Consider the following 21,391-nt stretch of genomic DNA (forward strand, 5'->3'; position numbering starts at 1 on the left):
CAGTCTGTTAATGTCTGTCCACCAATGTTGCACCGAAAACGACCAAAGCAAATTCCTTGTATGTGAAAACTACGTGGCAATAAAGACCTTTCTGATTCTATATCTATAATCAATTTGAATTGAAAATGGGGGACCCTGATGGAAACAAGACAAACGTCTTTCTCAGGTCTGCATCCCCTTAACAATTGTATGTATTGAGCCGTACTGTATTGTACCCATTCTGCAATCTGTTAAATAAAGTTTTCATTCATTCATTCATTCATTCATCTGATATTAAAATGTGCATGCACACAGAGGCAGCCTGGTCTAGCACTAGGATTAAGGTTAAAGATGTGAGAAAATGGCTCATTCATTTGAGAGTGCAAGTTCACTGAACAGTAGAGCTGAGGCTGTCCAGCAGGCTTGACTAATCTAGCTGTATTGGATTTGTGTGCATGGGTGGGGTGGGTGAATATAGCCAAATTACTCAGAGAATATGGCTGGAGGGCTCTCACAAAGGTAACTAGCTTGGAGACCTGGGAGAAGAGGAGACTTACATTTGGGGAACCCTCTTTATAGGGAGGTGTAGTGGTTATGTCATTGCCGTTTCCGGACGGTCCACCTCGCAAAATTGCAACATATTTATTAGGGCTGGGTGATATGGCCAAAAATGATATCATGATAACGATATGATAATGTTATCATATCACTCGATAATTATCGATATTGTTATAAGTATTAAAAATTTTATATTTTCTTTTTTTTTTTTTAAACAGATGTTTATTTTGCAGCAAGTCTTTGTCGTTGCCGCCATCTTTAGTGTTACATCCCCTCACACTCCAGTTCTCAGGCTGCAGCTGGTTTGAACGCGAAAGTAAACAGGCTTCTCTGCTGGCTGTGGCTCAAGGGGAGTTGAATAGTTCTGGCTCTGCTAGTTTCTTTTCTATCTTTTGGCGCTTTTTTGGTGGACAAACCACCGCACATGTGCACCGTGACTCGCGACTGGAGACTAGCTCTCCTAGCACACATAGCCTACTGTGTACAGACAGTTTCAAACTGTATTTTAAATTAGAAAGCAAACAAAATAAATGAACTGTATTTTAAAATTAGAAAGCAAACAAAATAAATCTCAATTTGGTCAGTATTGTCATCTGGACAAGCAAAGACATTACTTTTTTTTGTATCCACTTTTTCTCCTTATTTTCATGTTTCCAATTCTCCCCTCCCCTGTCTTGAACGTTGCTCTTCATATGCCCCCCACTGGTCAGTTGTAGGGTGGATAGAAGCCTTGCATCACGTGTCCCCTCCGGTACACGAGGAGGCAGCCTGTCACATCTTTTCACCTGCCAGCGCGGGCTCTCATTGGCGAGGTGTAACGTGTGGGAGGCTCACACTAGCCCCGCCATTTCCCGTCTCTGCTGTGCAGGCGTCCCCCAACTGACCTGTAGGAGTCGCTGTCCACAACGTCCAGATTACCACCCATCGACTTCCACCCGCTGACTCTGCCAATTGAGCCAGTATGACGGCCGGCCCAAGCCGGAGGCAACGCCGACAGCCGGATTCGAGCAAAGCCATTACTTTAAGTTGCAGGAAAGAAAGACAATTCTGTCCACTGTCTCTGGTTTTAAAACTGCCCTGTTGCAGGTCACAATATATATTTTTTTATCAATCGATATCGATTATTAAAATATATCGCAATAATTTTCGTTACAGTTTTATCGACCCAGCTCTACGTATTTCCCCATTGCCCATTTCTAAATAGTCTCGTTTAAAACAAATAAAGCATGAACATTTGTACCTTTCTGTGCGTATTCATCCACAATCTATACTGCCCTGTCAAGGCAGATCGCAGTAACTTCCAAACAGTGAAACTGAGAAAAATTGCTTTATTGACTTGCCATCCAAAATGTGTTATAGGTAAATAGATGATAGTACCCAGATTTAACATGTATTAACGAAGTAATCTTTAGGCATACAAAAATATGACGTAATTATTTTAATTAACCCCAAAAAAGCAGATACTGCACTCTGCTGCACGATTTCCTTAAATAATTATACAGGTAATGTACAGGCAGTAACTAAAAATAAAGTGCAGTAACTTCAAATACAATGTTGTTTTCCCTCCAGCTTTCATAACTTAACCTAGTCATTTTATTTGGATCATCATCATTCCAATATATTCAGGTGTTAAATTTCATTTTCAAAATGGCTAGGTTAAGTTATGAAAGCTGGAGGGAAAACAACATTGTATTTGAAGTTACTGCACTTTGCCTGTACATTACCTGTATAATAATTAAGGAAATCGTGCAGCAGAGTGCAGTATCTGCTTTTTTGGGGTTAATTAAAATAATTACGTCATATTTTTGTATGCCTAAAGATTACTTCATTAATACACGTTAAATCTGGGTACTATCATCTATCTACCTATAACACATTTTGGATGGCAAGTCAAAACACTTTAAAGCCATTTTTCACTGTTTGGAAGTTACTGCGGTCTGCCTGGGTTTTGAGTGCGATTTTGTAGTTACTGCAGTTTTTAAAACCCCATATCTCCAAAACTGAGCAACATTAACATCTGAAACTTGGTCACAAGATAAAACATTTATTGACAAATTCAATTTCACTCCTAACTAAATTTTGAGTCAATTTTCGAGTTACTGCGGTTAGCTTTGACAGGGCAGTATAGCTCAACATGAAAATATTCGCAATTAAATCGTAAAAAGAAATATCGCTGAATTTTATTTCAACCAAAAATGCTTAAACAATAATGTTAGTGATAGAACTGAAGGGAACTAATTTTGTGCAAAAATGGAAAGCTTTCCAATGTTCATGAGGCAGCATTGTTACAATAGCCGATAATCCATTTCCCAATGATAGCTCCCTATACGGGTGGACCTCGCGGGCGGTCCAAAGTGACGTCAGCCTACACCTCCCTATTGGATTTGTGTGCATGAGTGAGGTGGGTGAATATAGCCAAATTACTCAGAGAATATGGCTGGAGGGCTCTCGCAAAAGGTAACTAGCTTGGAGACCTGGGAGAAGAGAGAGACTTACATTTGGGGAACCCTCTTTATAGACACAGGAGAGGGGGGGGGGGGCTGTGTGAGATAGCTCAGAGGGAGGAGACGAGGTCTGCATCCTCCACAGCGGGGCGACGCTACTGACCTCACAGCCGCTGCCTCTCATCAGCTGCTCAGGAATGGCATAGATCTGGTTTTCCATCTCCACCTTCTGCTTGCCATTGGCCGACACTTTCACCAGGAGCACCCGGAAGTTAGTCCCACCTAGGTCCAGGGCCAGGAAGTGACCCGTTTCTTAAAAGAAAACAAATATAGTAATGGAATTAAACTTTTTTTTTTTTTTTTTAAAGAGGCTAGAAGCAAAAAAAAAATAGGGTTATCCCTTGGTAGTGTGGTAGTGAAAGGGTTAATGTTTTCCTAGAGGAAAAGAACAATCGCAGAACGGCAGCCGTCTCAGGCGCCACGAGTCTGATGAAAATAAAGTTGGTCTTTCCACGTCACCCTGCTGCCTCACTTTCTTCTCCTCCCGGAGTCGATGAGGCTGGTTAACATCTGCCTGCCAGTGCTGTAATGTGTCAATAATGACCCAAGTCAACAGCAGAAGCAAACAGAGACTTGGCCAAACACTCCACGCCCCCCCCCCCCCCCCCCCAACAGGTCACGTCCGATTGCCTTGGCCTTGCCGGATGCTTCCGCGGTACTGCACACTATTGCCTAACTGTGTAGAATGACACCACTTCCCCGCGTTCTATAGTCAATAGAGACTCTGTTTGAACTCTCATTTGTTCTCTAGATAACAAGATTCAAGAGTTCTATATGCAGACACGAGACGGAGACATGTAGTGAAATGAAGGTGGCCATGCCTGCCTCGATTGTGCAAAAATACAAATTAAATTGAATAATAAAATAGATAATAAAATAGAATAGACATGATAAAAAGTAATAATATACAAATTAAGCTAATGCTAAGCTTAAATAAAAAGGTAATGAGTACTACCGGTATATACAATAATATACAAATATACAGTTTTTAAAGTGACCTTTTTGTAGTGCATTTGTGTGTGAGAGAGTGCAAGTGAGGGTGTGTGTTCATGTGTGCTTTTGTGTGTGTGGAGAGATCAGTGTTCAGTGTTCTGATGGCCTGCCCTGGGGGAAGAATCCGACTACTGGTGGGAGGGGGGGGGGGGGGGGGGGGGGGGGGGCCTGTGTTGTCACACCGTGTCTCCAATCTCAGCTTCCATCACTTCGTCTATGATTGGAGAGACACTTTTCCTTCGTAGCCTTAATCCACACACAGGGCCACGGTGTGACAGTGACTAGAGACATCTCCAGCAGCTCTCAAGACTACAGAGCCACCCACCTGTTCCGTCAGGGGTGGAGCGTACAAACGTGGGCAGCATCTTGACGGCGGCGGTGGAGCTGGTGTCCCGGCCCAGGCCCTTGTCCATGTCCCGGCGGAACCGCACCGCCACGTCCATCAGGTTCTCATCGGACAGCCGCAGGTGGTACAGGTATTTGTCCACCTAAAATAGAGCAAAAGGTGCCACATAAAAAAAAACAATTACATCAATCTGCTACAAGCCTGAAGATGGATTGGACACATTGACCCATCTCAAGCTCTGCCCCCTTTTTAACCCTTTCACTACCACACTACAGAAGGTTAACCCTTTCACTACAGACCGTTGACCGTCTGTAGTGTGGTAGTGAAAGGGTTAACCTTCTCTAGTGTGGTAGTGCAAGCCTGCAAGGGTTAACCCTTTTCAGTGTGGCCGTGAAAGGGTTAAACCAATTTTGTCAGAGGAAAGCAACAGTTGTGATTGGAGGATTATGGTCCCACATAAACCCTAAAGGACTGGAGGTGAAAAGTCTCAAGTCATCGTTCAAGGCTTTCAATGAGCACAATGATTTTAAAAAGGCGCCGTCTCACACAACATCTGCGATTACTTCATTTACAGGTTCAAAACGTCTTAAGTGTCCAGCCAATCCAACACTAACATAGGTCTGTATCACCGCTTCCTGATCAAAAATGAAAAAAAACTTTTAAAACCTTTCACCACCACACTAGACGGTTAACCTAGTGGGATCCTAGTGAACGAAAAGTGCAATACAAATACAAATTATTATTATTATTATTATAACAGTCTGTAGTGTGGTAGTGAAAGGGTTAACCTTCCGTAGTGTGGTAGTGAAAGGGCCTTCTGTAGTGTGGTAGTGAAAGGGTTAACCGTCTGTAGTGTGGTAGTGAAAGGGTTAAAAGAATTAAGAAAAACAATGATTTTTATTTTGAGTTTAATTTTATGCATTTCATTCAGTTTTTTTTAGAAGGACCATGTAAAATAGTTTCCATGATGTGGCAGCAGTGATCATGAGTCAATAGAACAAAGACACCTCAGTGTGGAATCATCACGTGAACGAACCCATGTGGCAGATCAGCCTGCAGGACCATATGAAAGAAGAAACTCATATCCCAGTAATGGTGAGGGATTTCTTTCCCGATATCGTTGGCCCGTAATCACAATATCAGCTCACGTGGCAAATCACACAGAATTCCAATTGAACCATTGCACTGAAGAACCATATAACTTATGTTTTGAATCGTTGGTTCAATCCAATCACTTGAGTGTGAATGTGTGATACATGACCAGAAAGTACACTACCGTCTTTAACTATGAATGAACACAACACTAAATAATGAAGTTTGAAAACATTCTTCTGAAAACGTCAAACAGACTTATATGGTTCTTCTTCTGAGGTGTGCTTGTTATCAAACAGAAAACAGAATCTCAAACTGGACTGGATGTACATTTTCAAAAATAAAATTGAAACCGGTTAGAAATGTAATTTAAAATTAAAAGAAAAAAATGCAGTAGAAATGATAGAATAATAAATAAACTCACTCGGCTCTCTATAGCTCCCTCTCATGTCCACAGACATGTACTGTAATAGTGGAAACTAGGATTGACACAACCCCTGCCCCAACACCCTGTCCCCTGGGCTAACCCCCTGTCCCCTGGGCTAACAACCTGTCCCCTGTCCTAACCCCCTGTCCCCTGGGCTAACAACCTGTCCCCTGTCCTAACACCCTGTCCCCTGTCCTAACACCCTGTCCCCTGGGCTAACCCCCTGTCCCCTGGGCTAACCCCCTGTCCCCTGGGCTAACAACCTGTCCCCTGGGCTAACAACCTGTCCCCTGGGCTAACAACCTGTCCCCTGGGCTAACAACCTGTCCCCTGGGCTAACACCCTGTCCCCTGTCCTAACACCCTGTCCCCTGTCCTAACACCCTGTCCCCTGTGCTAACCCCCTGTCCCCTGTGCCAACCCCCTGTCCCCTGTCCTAACCCCCTGTCCCCTGGGCTAACACTCTGTCCCCTGGGCTAACCCCCTGTCCCCTGTCCCAACACCCTGTCCCCTGGGCCAACACCCTGTCCCCTGGGCTAACACCCTGTCCTAACACCCTGTCCCCTGTCCTAACACCCTGTCCTAACACCCTGCCCCAACACCCTGCCCCAACACCCTGCCCCAACACCCTGCCCCAACACCCTGTCCCCTGGGCTAACCCCCTGTCCTAACACCCTGTTCCCTGGGCTAACCCCCTGTCCTAACACCCTGTTCCCTGGGCTAACACCCTGCCCTAACACCCTGTCCCCTGGGCCAACACCCTGTCCCCTGCGCCAACACCCTGTCCTAACACCCTGTTCCCTGGGCTAACACCCTGCCCCAACACCCTGTCCCCTGGGCCAACACCCTGTCCTAACACCCTGTTCCCTGGGCTAACACCCTGCCCCAACACCCTGCCCCAACACCCTGTCCCCTGTCCTAACACCCTGTCCTAACACCCTGTTCCCTGGGCTAACACCCTGCCCCAACACCCTGTCCTAACACCCTGTTCCCTGGGCCAACACCCTGTTCCCTGGGCTAACACCCTGCCCCAACACCCTGTCCCCTGGGCCAACACCCTGTCCCCTGCGCCATCGGCTCTGCAACACCAGGAACTGGATGCCGGAGCAGCTGGTGTCCCATGCTAAATACCAGGAAACACCACTGGCTTGCAAAACACAGCTGAGAGAAGTGATCATGTGACAGGAGGTGGCGACGGCATGAGACGGCAGAGGGAGGTGGAGTGTGCAGAGCAGCCTGAGCTCCAACTCACAGCCAAAACTAACTCACTCACTGTATGCCTTCATCGGAAGAGGGCTCCTAGCCAAGTCACACCAGCCTGAGGCACGAGACCAAGCGTCTCCTAAAGGCCAAACCCCCCTGAGCCTCAGTTCAAGTTTCTTTAGTTGTTGTCATACAAAAATACAGAATACTTTTATATTAAATGCTTTTTTCTGTTATGCTCCTGAGAGTGTGCTAGATAAAAATTGATAAAGTATAAAATAGAAAGTCAAAAGTACGTAAACAAAAGTGTTCAATATACATAATATACAACACAGAGTAGAATATTTTTTTAACTGAGTTACAATTAGGGCTGACCTTCGAATTTTTTTTGGCAATCGAAGCTTTGGGGCCGAGCTTCGATTTTAATTCGAAGCTTCGAATTTAAAAAAAATATATATATATATAATTTTTTTTTTTTTTTATAATTTTTTTTTTTTTTATCTTATGTTGTGGGACTTGTACAGCACTTTGGTAAACTTTGTTGTTTTTAAATGTGCTCTATAAATAAAGTGGATTGGAAGGATTAATGAATTAAGTAGCCCCTTTCGTGACTGTGACGCAGCCAACACAGTGTGATTTAATTCAAGGTGGATCGCTGTTGTCGTTTGAACAACTTCAGATTTCATGGGAACTACCAATCCCCCAAATCAAGAATGTTTAAGATGAATGAAGTAAGATTTTGATTATTTGAAATATGGCCTGTGTAGACTAAACTATGCACAGAATTATGTCAGTCTACAAGGTCCGGATTCTACATGGTCCGGCAATGTAGACCTTGTAGACTCCACTACAGACAAATTATCAGTGAATGTTCATGCATTTTTAAGAAGGGCTACTTCCACAAAAAAACTAAGAACTCACCAAAACATCTCAGTAGCACCTTATCTAAATGTTCTATTTCATATATAGAGATTCATATTTATTTATGTATTGCATGCATTTCTACATTTTATTTCCCATTTTGTTTATTCATCCCAGTATCTTTCTTTCTTATGTGTGGAATTCTACAAGGCATTTACATTCACATTTAGTCATTTAGCTGACGCTTTTATCCAAAGCGACTTACAAGTTCTGTACGACAAGTCATCAGGAAGGATACAACTCTATCAGCTGAGTAACAATATTCATCAAAGTGTTGCGTGTTACAGTGTAGGTTAGTTTATTAGGACAAGTGCATGACAGTAAGGTTAGTTAGGGTTAGATTTTTTTTATTTTATTTTTTAAATTTTATTTCAGATAATGGTTGAAGAAGTGAGTCTTTAGTCGACGGCGAAAGATTGGATGGGATTCGGCTGTCCTAACTGGGGTGGGTAGTTCATTCCACCATTGTGGGGCAAGGACTGAGAATAGGCGTGTAGGTGGTGTATAATATGTGTTTGAGGATGATATCCTTCAAACAGGCAATAGTGATGATATAATTTGGGCAGTGCTGAGCTGGGTTACTTTCCTCCAGTGTATTTGTCCCCCGGCCCCACCCAATGGCCCCATGCACACACACACACACAGAAGTAAAAATAAAAATAAAAAATGTGAAAAAAAAAATTTGATTTTTATTTTTTTTTTAATGTTCGAAGCTTGTGCCATCGAACGAAGCTTCGAAGCTTCGAAGTATTTAAGACAGCCCTAGTTACAATACAATATACAGTACAATAGGGGTGGGGGGGAAATCGATACGTAGTAGTATCGCAATACTTTGCGTGGCGATACTGTATCGATACAGGGACGCCAAGTATCGATATTTAATTATTCATAAAAAATGTAAAAGAAATTAAAAAAAATTATAAGGAAGTTGCATTGTTCATTTCAATACCTGTAATAGTACAGTAGTCCACACACACATGTGCATTCAGTTAAGTTGGAATATGACTGTAATACAAACAGTTCAGTTTGTCAGGTACATGCAACACAGATTACAGTGTTTACATCTGTCTGCTTGAGAAAATACCATGTTCTGCAATAAAAATGATTGAAGTGAGATGAACAGACTCAACTTTATTAGATAAAACATGTTGACAAAGTTTTACTTTGCAGTTGAAAAAAGGTAATACAAAAAAAAAAATGATACTCAGCGTATCGCAATATATTTAGTATCGCGATACTATTGTATTGTGACGCAAGTATCGCGATAGTATCGTATCGTGAGGTCTCAGGCAATTCCCACCCCTAAGTACAATGCAGACATTTCTCAGTTTCTTGGTATAGATTTAAAACAAATCTTTGGTACGAATTAGGCTTGGGCGATATCACAATGTTATCATGCAATCCGAACTTGGTTGGCCACGATGGTCCTTACGTGTCCCAGATAACAGAACGATAATCAGCAACCATTGGGGCTTTCATAAAGGCAACAAAATATTAGGGCAGACCTTTGAAGATTTTTTTGGCCGTCGAAGCTTCTGGGACAAAGATTCGATTTTAATTAAATTAAAATTGAATTAATTAATAATTAAAAAAGATTAAATTAATAATAGAGTCGGGAGCTGCCTGCTCTCTGTTACACAGCCAACGACATTACATTACATAATTATGTTGCAAGCTAGAGTTGTGATATGCCAATTTTCTTGTGGCATATCTGCCAATCTGCTTTTTGAGTGTTGTCTTTGCATATTTTAAAGTGTAACGACACGCCTGAGGACTTCTTATGTCTGCTGCACATGTCCTTGTTGTATTCAACAGAGGAGTTAATGAGGAATCTTCACATGCTTGTTGTAGTTAACAAAGAGAGGCAGAGGGGGCGGTCAGGTGGCGTAACGGAGATTGCGTTCGTCACCAAACCCCGGAGCGGCTAGATTCGCCTGTTCGAATCCAGCTCACAGCTCCGGGGTTGTCACCAGCTTGGCTGGCCGTTCACACTAATACAATTGGCTGTATTAGAGGGTGGGAGAAGCTGGCGGGGTGGGTCCGGGTCGTGGTAAACAGCGACTCCTACAGTTCGGTCGGGGCGCCTGCTAAGCGCGGATAGGACTTGAGTGGGATAGTGTGATCCTTCCACACGCTACGCCCTCTCAATGAGAATCCGCGCTGCCAGGTGAAAAGAAGCGGTTGATTGGCTGGACGTGTGTCGGAGGAAGCACGTGATAGCCTCCACTCTCCCAGACCGACTGTGGGGGGTAAGTGCGCAGCAACCAGGAAGGGGATTGGGAATTGGCATAACGACTAACATTGGGATGGGAGAAAATCGGAGGAAAATGGAGGGGGGAAAAAGATCAATAAAAAAAACAAAAAAAACAAGAGAGGCAGAGTTAATGAGGCGTATGACGTTCGTTTCATTGGACGCGCAATATTTTGCAGGTGGGAGGGGGGAGGAAAACAATCAATAAAAATAAATAAAAAAAATTTATATTAAAATTTTATTTTCCCGTTTGAATGCCGTGCCCATCGAACAAAGCTTCGAATTATTAACACTTTAACTGCCAGAAGACAAGTTTAGGCGTCCTTCCCCGCCATGCTCAAGTTGCTGAAGACGCCGTAACTCGTCTTTGATATCAATATTTCAAGAATCTGTAATCGGATTCATATTTCCCATCCGCTGGCCTGAGACCCACCAAAAAGCCCCACTGAACCCTCTAGCCGTTCAAGAGCGCCATCTGGTGGCCGATCGGCGCAATCGCCTAACAGGAAGTTACTTGGACGATGTGCTGTTCACCCATATTACTTCCGGGCACTCGGTATAGGTTCCGGCACTCTAGCTCGTCACAATACATAGCGATCCGTTGCCAATAACTCGATAAACCACATGATTTGGACGTATATACTATTATACAAGCTGGAAATGGACCGGATATTTTTACATCCCATAATGGAAAACTGTCTACCCCACGCTGATCGCCCAACGGCCCGCGGAGACTGGGGTGAGTTTTAGCGTGTAATATTTCCGTGTTCGACACTAACTGCTATGATGAACATTTTACCCACATTAGATGAAGTATAACGCTGCCCACGGAATTATAAACGCCCCCTCGCCCATCTGGTCAACATCAGATGACGTGTAGTAACTTCCAGAAGTCCGTCCAGTTGGATTTTTTTATATCGCGCCGATTGCTATCAAACTGTATTTGATCATCAATATAATGCATTTGGGGCTATAAATCACATTCTGGAGAAAGCTGCAGAAAGAGATGAAAACATACTTATACTTTAGATCATATTTTAGTATGAATATGTGAATGAAAAAGTTTAACGTTCATACACCCTGAACAATACATATAAGACATTGAATGGGCCCTAATAATGGCAATTTAGCAATAGAATTTAAAAAGTTATAGCCCTGCAAAGAAGGGGAACTTCTCCATAGACAAATAGAGCTGGCAACCTATGGTATATCATGAATTTAGCCTTAGGCAATCAAAGTGGTTAAGACAGCCCTACAAAATATAAACACGACAGTCAACAGTGGTGAGGCTGTATTGAGAGCAGTTACTAGGTAGTAGGTACATTGGGAAAGAAATGGTAAATACAAAGATATCGGGTGCCCAATATGACTTACTGTGTACCATGTCGCAGATATTTAAGACAGCTATTCCAAGCTACTACAATGACATTAGCTGCGTTTCCATCCAACTGTAAAGTGAACTGTAAGCAAACTTTAGCTTTTTTGCAAGCAAGATGAAGACAGAAGCGCAAGTATATTCTGATGCACAAATCAACATGTTTCATAAGGGTGAGTGCAGTGGGAGCTGTTGTAACAGGCCTAGTACATGGCCTTACATCACCCCTGTTACAACAGCTCCCACTGCACTCACTCTTATGAAACATGTTGATTTGTGAATCAGAACTCGCATGTGCAAGATGTTTAGGGAAATCTATTTTTAGAACGCATAATGGCAGCAGCAATAACGAGACATAACATAACACGGACATAACAATGCACAACAATATCAAGGCATAGTCAGTCAAAACAGTCCCATTACCATTTGTAATGACGTCCACCGTCTGCAGCAGGTCTCTCCGCTCATGGAACGGCAAGTCCATATCAAAGTGGGCGACATGTTGTTGGCACAATTTGGAAATCCATAAACACAAACCGCCGTTATTGTCTTTTGGATAGCGCTAAGGCTAACACCCTAGCGTTAAGGCAAACTATCGATACTCCACAGCTTCGTGCAACAATATCACGCCTTGCAGGATTTCAGAGCGATTTCAAAGAGAGTTTGTTTAATGTTTCATTGGTACAAACAGGCGTTTTTGGTGGAAACCGAATAATTATAGAAAATCAATATTGCCCAAGCCTAGTCTCAATCTTTTCTTGAAGGAGTCTTCCATTGGCTCTGTGGCCCTGAGCCAGTAAGGCAAAACCAGTGTACGATTACAGTTAAGTCACCTTGGCCACAAGGTCTAGTTGTACACCGTAGCAGCAGAGAGAATAAATATCCGATAGCCTGATGGTACAGAAAGTTCTGGCAACCGGGAGCAACATGAGCGCACGGCAGCATTACAATCTGAAACATGAGATAGTACAATATGACCTGGAAGGAGAAGGTGAAATGCACTGTCCAAAATCGAAAGGTTATTTCCTAACCTAGTTATATGAATACTGGCTGAACGTCTCGCTCTGCCAATGAGATAAGAAGTTATCTCATTGGCAGAGCGAGACGCGATAGCCAAGTATGCTATATAACGAAAGGTTATTTCATAACCTAGTTATATGAATACTGGCTGAGCAAGACGCGATAGCCAAGTATGCTATATAACTGACTGCAGTTAAACAGGCTTGGTGAACTAATTCAGGAAGGCTAGTTATTTTTGGCCATAGGAGTAGTGAGCACAATGAGGTCTGTCATTCACAGTAAAAACCTGTTTCCTTTCACTACCACACTACAGAAGTAGACGGTTAACCGTCTGTAGTGTGGTAGTGAAAGGGTTAACCTTATGTAGTGTGGTTGTGAAAGGGTTAACCCGTTGTCATGTGGCAGTGAAAGGGTTAACCTTCTGTGTTGTCGCAGTGAAAGGGTTAACCATTTGGTAGTGTGTGGTAGTGAAAGGGTTAAGAACTGGGGGTTGGTCGCTTCAAAGAATCATTGAAGAAGTGGGGCCTGGCAGACAGCGCTGCATGCGACTGTCGAGCATATCCGGAGTCGGACCATCTGCCCCCTGTACAGACCACCTTGGAAAGCCAGCCTCTTTGATGTGGGACCAGAGATAAGGGCATGGCTACAAGATACAGAGTTGGACCTCTGATGTTACACACAGGCACAGCCTGAAGATGCTGAAGTTGTCTACACCTCTTTAATGTCACAATCATCATCATCATCATCAAACCTTTATGTAAGCTAGTGAATTCAAATCATTGAGCTTGCCCGGCTCATTTCCAATGACGACAAGTTAGTTAAAATAAATAAGTACACAACAAGGCAAAAACAAAGCAAACAAAACTGGGGAAATCACCTAAAAAGACAGAAACTAAGAAGACCTGCTAAAACAGTTACAGATTATGAATGTCTCACTAAATTAATGATAAAATGCTAATATTAAGTCAGATTTCTTACAAAATAATTTCTGAAATTAACCAAATAAATTCAAAAGTTTGACACTGTATCACCCATTACCATGCAGTAGTATATAATGCCAATATGATTAACATCCATTACACTATCCAACATGTAATTTTCCATACCTAAGCACATACTGTATTGTGATACATCGTGTATATATTGTGATATTCGTCCAAGGAAAAGGGCGGGCCTGAGATGCAGCCAGGGAGCGAAATTAACTTTTTGACTCACCGGCCTAGTGGCGGGTAGATGGGAAGAGTCTACCCGCCAAGCATATTTCTTACCTGCCAAAATTTTTTTGATTAAAAAAAATATATACAGTGAATAGTTGACTGGGTCATTGTTTAAACAGTAACGTTAGCTCATGGAGGTCCGATATAGACTAGAGCAGACAGGCTTTAGTTTCGGTCCCTGGATGCAGCCACCACAAGACAATACATGGGCAGCACTACATACTAACAACAAGACAGATAGTCTGACGTAGGCGCCAAATTGATGTGAGAAGTGATAAGAAATAGTCCTAGCTATGTCAAGCTAACATTAATAAGCTGGATGAGTAGAAGCAAAACTACAAAACTAAACCATCTCATCTATAATGATAGATTAATTAATAGATAGATTAATTACATTAAATAAGCTTGCTAATTGGCATATTCCCTCCAAACAAAAATAGATCAACATTAACATCGCATTAGCATCGCCATATATACAGTATATCATATGACAAAGCTCCTGTACGTTGCTGGTGAATGTAGCTTGGTTTCTTGCATACAAAAGTGTTATGTCATGGCTTGATCTGATTGGTTGAGCTAGCTCTCAGCTAGGTGGCTTGCTGGCTGACTGGGCTACCCATCTGTTTCCTAGCTCTGATTAGTCTCCTTTTGTGGGGACCAGTGCATGTTAGCGGATCGGAGCGTGAGCAGAGCGGAGCGGGCGGTTTTGACGTGAGCGAGGAGTGGGTTTTAAAATGTGTCGGCGTGACGTCCGGAGCGAGAGTTCTCCTCCGCTCCAATCCGCTCCGGACCGCTCACACAGTGGTTTAACACTGATGTAATATACATGTAGTACAATGCCAAAGCAACAGATGGCGATGTACAAACATGAAGGCCATTTTCAACCAATGAGAAGGGTGAACCTGTGATATCCTGTTCAGGCTTTGTCACTCACATCCTGTCCCAAAACGTTTTGACGCCATTGTTGTTGTCGTTAGCTTACATGCTAACGTTAATGGCAGCGACAATAGCATTGTGGCTAGGCTAGCTATCATCGCTTAATAGAGCTAGTGAATGGATAAACAACGTTATTTAACATTGCAGAATGGGTACAATTACAATGCGGCTCAATACAAACAATTGTTAAGGGGCCCAGGGGGTGTAGACTGTTGTAGTTTGAGCTAATTTACACCATGCTCCAAAAAAAAAAAAAAAAAAAAAAAAATCTGCCGAGCGATGTGGCGCGGGGAGCGCTCGATTCAAGGTGAGCGGTGAGCGAGCGGAGAGCGACTTGGGGGCGGGGTCAACATGAGCGATTAGCGGAGCGGACCAAGCTTTAAAGAGCGAAGAGCGGATTTCTCGCCCGCGCCGATCCGCTCACGTGGCCTGGTGGGGACAGGCCCTTGACCTACGCTGTAAAATATATGTTGGAAGTAAAGATATAGGCTAGACCAGTGATTCTCAACATGGGGTCAAGGGACCCCAAAAAGGTCATTGAGGTGGTTCCAGTAGGTCCCCATAAACATTTCCGGGGAATAGTGGTTAGCACAATGAGAGAATATAGAGTGACTATTCTAATCATGGGGTTCACTTTCTCTACTGTTATCTACTCAATTACAGTAGACAACTATAGCATTCTGGATTCAATGATATCTTAACAGCCAAAATCAGTCCTTCAGAAAAACCTAATTAACCCTTTCACTACCACACTACAGAAGGTTAACCTTTAAGAAGGTTAAGGCCACTATCTAGCAGCGGAGCGGGATTGGGGTGTTGGTCCTGGGGGGTCCTGGGGTGGAAGTGGGGGAGGAAATGTCTTTTGTGGTGTCTGTAATATTATAAGTAGAGTTTTTATGTACTGTATTTATTATTTCTCATGTCATTGTTGTTATTGTGGTATTGTGAGGTCTCATTATTACTGTATTGCGTTTGTCTTGTTTTTATGTATAAAACGGAAAAAAATAAATAAAAAATAAATAAAAGAAGGTTAACCTTTCACTACCACGCTACAGACTGCAATTTTTTTTTTTTTTTTATTATTTATTTAACCAGGAAGTCCCATTGAGATACAAGATCGGTTTGGGAGAGGGAGGTAAGGGGTTTCAGATTGTGTGTTGTGAAGTTTAGACTTCAGAGAGGGAGAGTAAAGTACAAAAAAAAAGGTACCGTTGGGTACCGGTATCGATTCCAAGGTAAAAAGAAACATTTTCAGGCTCGGTGTCCCGAAAAGACCCACCGCGTAGGCCAGATGCAAGACGCATTTTACAATAAACCTCTGTGGGGCTGCTTAAAAAAAAATCATAATTATAATCGCAAATTTAATCGCAATCACAATATCTGTCAGAAAAATCACAACTAGATTATTTCCCAAAACCGTGCAGCCCTACACAGAATATGACATGGCCCATTCCATTCAGGTGTGCCAGGGCACTGGTGTGTATGCCGTCTCACTGGAATGGCTGTGAGTGTAACACGCCTAAATGGAAAGGGACCATAAGTAATGTTATTATTAATTACACCCGTGTTTACACTGTGTTTAACCCTTTCACTACCACACTACCAAAGGATTAACCCTTTCACTACACTACAGAAGGTTAACCTTTCACTACCACACTACAGAAGGTTAGCCCTTTCACTACCACACTACAGACGGTTAACCTTTCACTACCACACTACAGAAGGTTAACCTTTCACTACCACACTACAGACGGTTATAATAATAATAAATTGTATTTGTATTGCACTTTTCGTTCACTAGGATCCCACTAGGTTAACCTTCTGTAGTGTGATAGTGAAAGCGTAACCTTCTGTAGTGTGGTAGTGAAAGGTTAACCTTCTGTTGTGTGGTAGTGAAAAGGTTAACCTTCTGTAGTGTGGTAGTGAAAGGGTTCATTTAAATGACATGTTAAAATGGCTGCTGTGAAAAGGGCCTATTTGATTATTCGTTTCAGAACACCCACCAACTAACCGAACGTGAAGAAGTGAACTTGTGCACATCCCAAAGCTCAGCACAATGTGTGGAAAGGAAACTTCTCCAAAACAGACTAGTCTGAACAACGGATATCCAGCTGACCATGATGATAAGACCAGAGATAAAGCCAGCAGCCAACAATGACCAAGAGAGGAGAGGGAAGGTCTTTGCACCCGAGCTGCAGAGGATCTGCTTGTTGAGAAAGCTGAACTCTTTTAATGTTAGTGAGAAGATCTACTTTTTATGGTTCTTTTATTGAAAGCCTCTTAACATTTTCTTTTATCCGTTGGTTCAGTGGTCTATCTATTAAAGATAATAACAGCCTACAGAACATTGTTAGAGTGTGCTCCAAAATAATTGGAGTCAAACAGAGAGACCTATGTTCTCTCTAGACGGACCAGGTGGTCAAGAAGGGGACGAGCATCACAAATCAACCTCTCCACGCTCCGTCTCAGCGGTTTTCACTGTTGCCTTCTGGCCGCCCTTATGACGTTCCTTTGAGTAGGACCAACAGTTATACTAAATCTTTTGTCCCGTCGGCTATCAGACTTTTAAACTCAGACAGTAGTCACTTTAAGTAGCCTTTTACACCTAGTTGTCTGTTTTACTTGTTACTTTTACTGGACTGTGTATCATGATGGAATGTTGTTGTTGCTGCTGTTGTCGTTGAGATGTTTAGTTACTCGTGCAAAGCTACGATATGAATGGCCCCACGTGGGATCAATAAAGTTGTCTGAATCTGAAAGCAGTCATTCTCAATGGGGGTCCCATAGAAGGCCTTGGGGGTCCCCAGCCAAATGAATGATTCAGCCTAACTGTATTATTATTTCAGGTGACCCTGAGCACTAAGCTATTACATTAAGCACTCCACTAATCGTTTTCTCCCTACATTTGAACAAGACTTAATGAGATTTTAGGTGTACAGCGGACCCTTCAGCAGAATACTCAAACACAGTATACTATATAGGATGTGTAGTTGACTTCTGGATGTCATTTAGTTCAGTCCCTCCCTGTGAGTTAAAGGGAAATCATCACTCTCCGGTCACTGTAAGTGTAAACTTACAGATGGATGCAATTTCAGTGACATCGTCCAATTTCTCCATTGACTTCCATAGTAAAATTGGACAGGAAATAAAATTGTGTTTCTGACCAAATGGAAAATGAAATGGGCGACTATAATAAAGCACAGTAGTCTATACAGTGTATTACATGGTAGTACAGGGATATTACATTGTACTACATTACACACTACAGGATAGGGTACTGGTAGTAGTAGTAGTACATGGTACAACAGGGTAATAAATTGTATATGTGGTACTAACTACAGGGTATTACTGGACACTTAAAGAGGGTAATAGGGAAGGCCAAAAACATAAGCGCCATAAGTTCACACAATTAATTAAGTTAAAGTTCACACAATACAGAACACGTTGAAAACACAGGCTAGCCCAACCACTAAAAGGTTCTGATCATTCATAACCAACGGGTTTGACTGCATGTCATATTATAAATGATCACAACAGACACGATGATGACTCAAGCCTGGCGGGAACAAGAGTGGCTGACTGACGCAATAAAGAAATGCATAGTTACACTGTTACAGTACAACAAGATACTTTATTTAATAATGCCACACAACTATGGTTGGTGCAGTCCATTTCGCAGAGTCCATTTGACTCAAACTGAGTACATTTTACTCAAACTTGAGTACAATTGTACTCAGTTTGAGTAAAATTTCTGTGTGGTAATAATAGTTGTGTGTGGCATTAAAACAACGTGTATCTCGTCGTTGTACATGTCTTACAACACATGTAGGAATGCGGAATCATCACACGTGTCGTGTACACTTATTAACATTTTTAACAGTTATTTTAAACATTCAAGGTTTCCAGGGTTGGGCTAAAAAAAACAGTGCGACAAACTCACGAGGCCATGTATATATATAGGGATGAATTAAATGAAACTCATAATAATAATAATAATAATGTCCCATACTTACTTTCTGGACCTGGTCATGGTGAAGTTCAGTGAAGTAATACGCCAGTAGATGCGACGCTATCATGATGATGATGTGTGTGTGGATGACCCTGGTGTCGTTGATCGAATATAGCTAGCTAATATACGAGGACACAGTCTCCTTTAAAGTGGTCAGTTGCCTCTTTATTTAATCTCAAAAGGTTCAATTTAAGAGGATCCAGACTAGTAGACTATCTTGTTAAAACAGTAGCGAAGTGAGTAGTCATAGCAGGGGAACTTCCACCTTCCTCCTCAAGTAATCTGAGTTGCTCAGCGTCATCGCGGTCGTTGATGACGATTGGCCCCGAGAGAAGGTGTGGCGTCCCCCAGTGTGTTCCCTCTACACATGATCATGATGATGATGATGATGATGATGATGATGATGATTGAATGAAAACTTTATTTAACAGATTGCAGAGAATGGGTACAATACAGTACGGCTCAAATACACACAATTGTTAAGGGGTTGCAGACCAGAGAAAGACTTTAGTCTCGTTTACATCAGGGTCCCCCATTTTCAATTCATAGTGACATTTATGACATACACAACATGCATGACATTTATGGAATAGGGACATACAGGTATATAGTGTTCCACACGATGATGATAAGTAATGTGGAGAATATCCACTGATTTTACAGGTAAATTTTTTTATTTTTTTGCTTTGCTTTCAGAAACATCTGAAAACAATATTTGTTTTAGAGTTATTAAGGATGGACTGGCGTATCGTCTTCAATTTAGACTATGGGCACTTTTAGCAAGGTCTGGTTTGTCATGTCATGCCATTTGTCATCATGTCTTTGTAGAGATGTTGTATATTAGGCCTAAGTGAAATGTCGAGGATGATTGTGTTTCTATATCAGTGCTTCTAAACTGGTGCGTCTTGATTAAAATAATATGAAAATCATAATTAATTGGGCTCTAACATTCTTAGATGCAATTTATTTAGAGATCTCCACAGCTCGGGTAATTGGAGTCAGATAATCTAATATTGGGTTGTGGGCATCGGCAGCTGAGAGTAAAATCCATGATCTAGCAAAAAGCGAGGTCGGGTGCTCGGCCCTGGGGTCCTGGGGGCGCGTAGCCTTTTTACAACGCATCCGCGTTTCCGGCGCTCTGATTGGCCAGGTCATATGACATGTGCGCCCAATAGCGTGTTTGCCCATTTCCGTGTCGAACAGCCTGCAAACTACCTGGCGTTCTATCGCCATGCTCTAAGACAAACTCTAACCTTAACCAACTTCGAAGAGTGCCTAAGCTTAACCAGTGTAGAAACTTGCCGTCCCACGATTGGCGCTCATGTCACATGACCTGGCCAATCGGAGCGCAAAACGGGAACCCGGAAACGCGGATGCGTTGTAAAAAGGCTTCAAGCATCCTAGGGTGGGATTGTGGGAAGAAATCTCTTTTAGCATTATAATTTATTATTATAATTTAATTTTTTATATATTCTCCCCGTCTTGTGTTCCCAATGTCATTGTTTTTAATGCATTTGACTATAATTTATCAGATTTAATTTGTTATGTCTTACGTATGATTTTAATTGTTATCATTATTGTATTGTATTGAGTCTGTAAAATAAATGTATCACAAAAAAAATCTATAATGAAAATCACATACACACACTTAATTACAATAACTGCAGTTCCTTTCTGCTGGCTGTGCAACAATGGTGATGCCTGGCAAAATAAATAGTTAGTTTGTATGAATGAATGAATGAATGAATGAATGAATGAATGAAAACTTTATTAACAGATTGCAGAATGGGTACAGTACAGTACAGCTCAATACATACAATTGTTAAGGGGATGCAGACCAGAGAAAGACTTTCGTCTTGTTTACATCAGGGTCCCCCATTTTCAATTCATCGTAACATATATGACATACATGACATACAGATAGACAGTACTGCTCCATCTATACATTTATGACATACCCGATTTGCAATTACAGTACTGTTTGTGATACAAAAAGAGTCCAGAAAGAAAAGAGTATATACATTAGGCATGGAAACTGTACATTGGATTGGGTAGGTGGGGGTGGGGGGGGACTGTACATTGGAGGTGGTTGGGTGGGTGGGGGGGGGGGGGGGGGTTGGTTAGGAGTGGGGGGGGGGGTTGGGTAGGAGGGGTGGGTGGGGGACACTGTACAACTGTACAATCAACACTGTACATTGGATTATTGACAAGACCATACTTGGTAATTTACTGTACATTGGAGGGGGTTGTGTTCGGACATTTACAGGGGCCAGTTTCGAGTTGCAGTCTCCCTTAGGTGTTTTTTGAGAGTGTTTTTGAAAGTATGGCTACTGTTTTATGGCTATTGTGTTGTCGGGCCTTACAAATACATTTGATTTGATTTGATTTACTGCAGGACAGTGCCCTACTACAGTCAGAATTAAATGGAAGATAATACATCAAAAGCCCTCCATGATTATCAACTAGATAAGCTCTGTTCAGAGGCTGCAAAGAGAAAGAAAGAGAGTAGAGTAGATGTATGGATAAGGTCCACATTAGTCTTCATCATCATCACCAATTGA

General features: G+C 42.2%; 1 protein-coding gene across 1 annotated transcript in view; it reads right to left on the minus strand.

Annotated features, from left to right (window-relative positions):
- Window positions 1–19,097, minus strand: part of hk2 (hexokinase 2) — a 60,728-nt gene extending 41,631 nt beyond the window's left edge. Inside the window, exons 1-3 of the mRNA XM_084337938.1 lie at window positions 18,835–19,097; window positions 4,360–4,522; window positions 3,145–3,293 (exon numbers count right to left, since the gene is read on the minus strand). Coding sequence (XP_084194064.1) covers window positions 3,145–3,293; window positions 4,360–4,522; window positions 18,835–18,897 — 375 coding nt within the window. The 5' untranslated portion in view covers window positions 18,898–19,097. The remainder of the gene's footprint in view (window positions 1–3,144; window positions 3,294–4,359; window positions 4,523–18,834) is intronic.
- Between the last annotated feature and the right edge of the window lie 2,294 nt (window positions 19,098–21,391).

Source organism: Notolepis coatsorum (genome assembly GCF_963971535.1).
Source record: "Notolepis coatsorum genome assembly, chromosome: 2".
In the NCBI taxonomy this organism is placed as follows: domain Eukaryota; kingdom Metazoa; phylum Chordata; class Actinopteri; order Aulopiformes; family Paralepididae; genus Notolepis; species Notolepis coatsorum.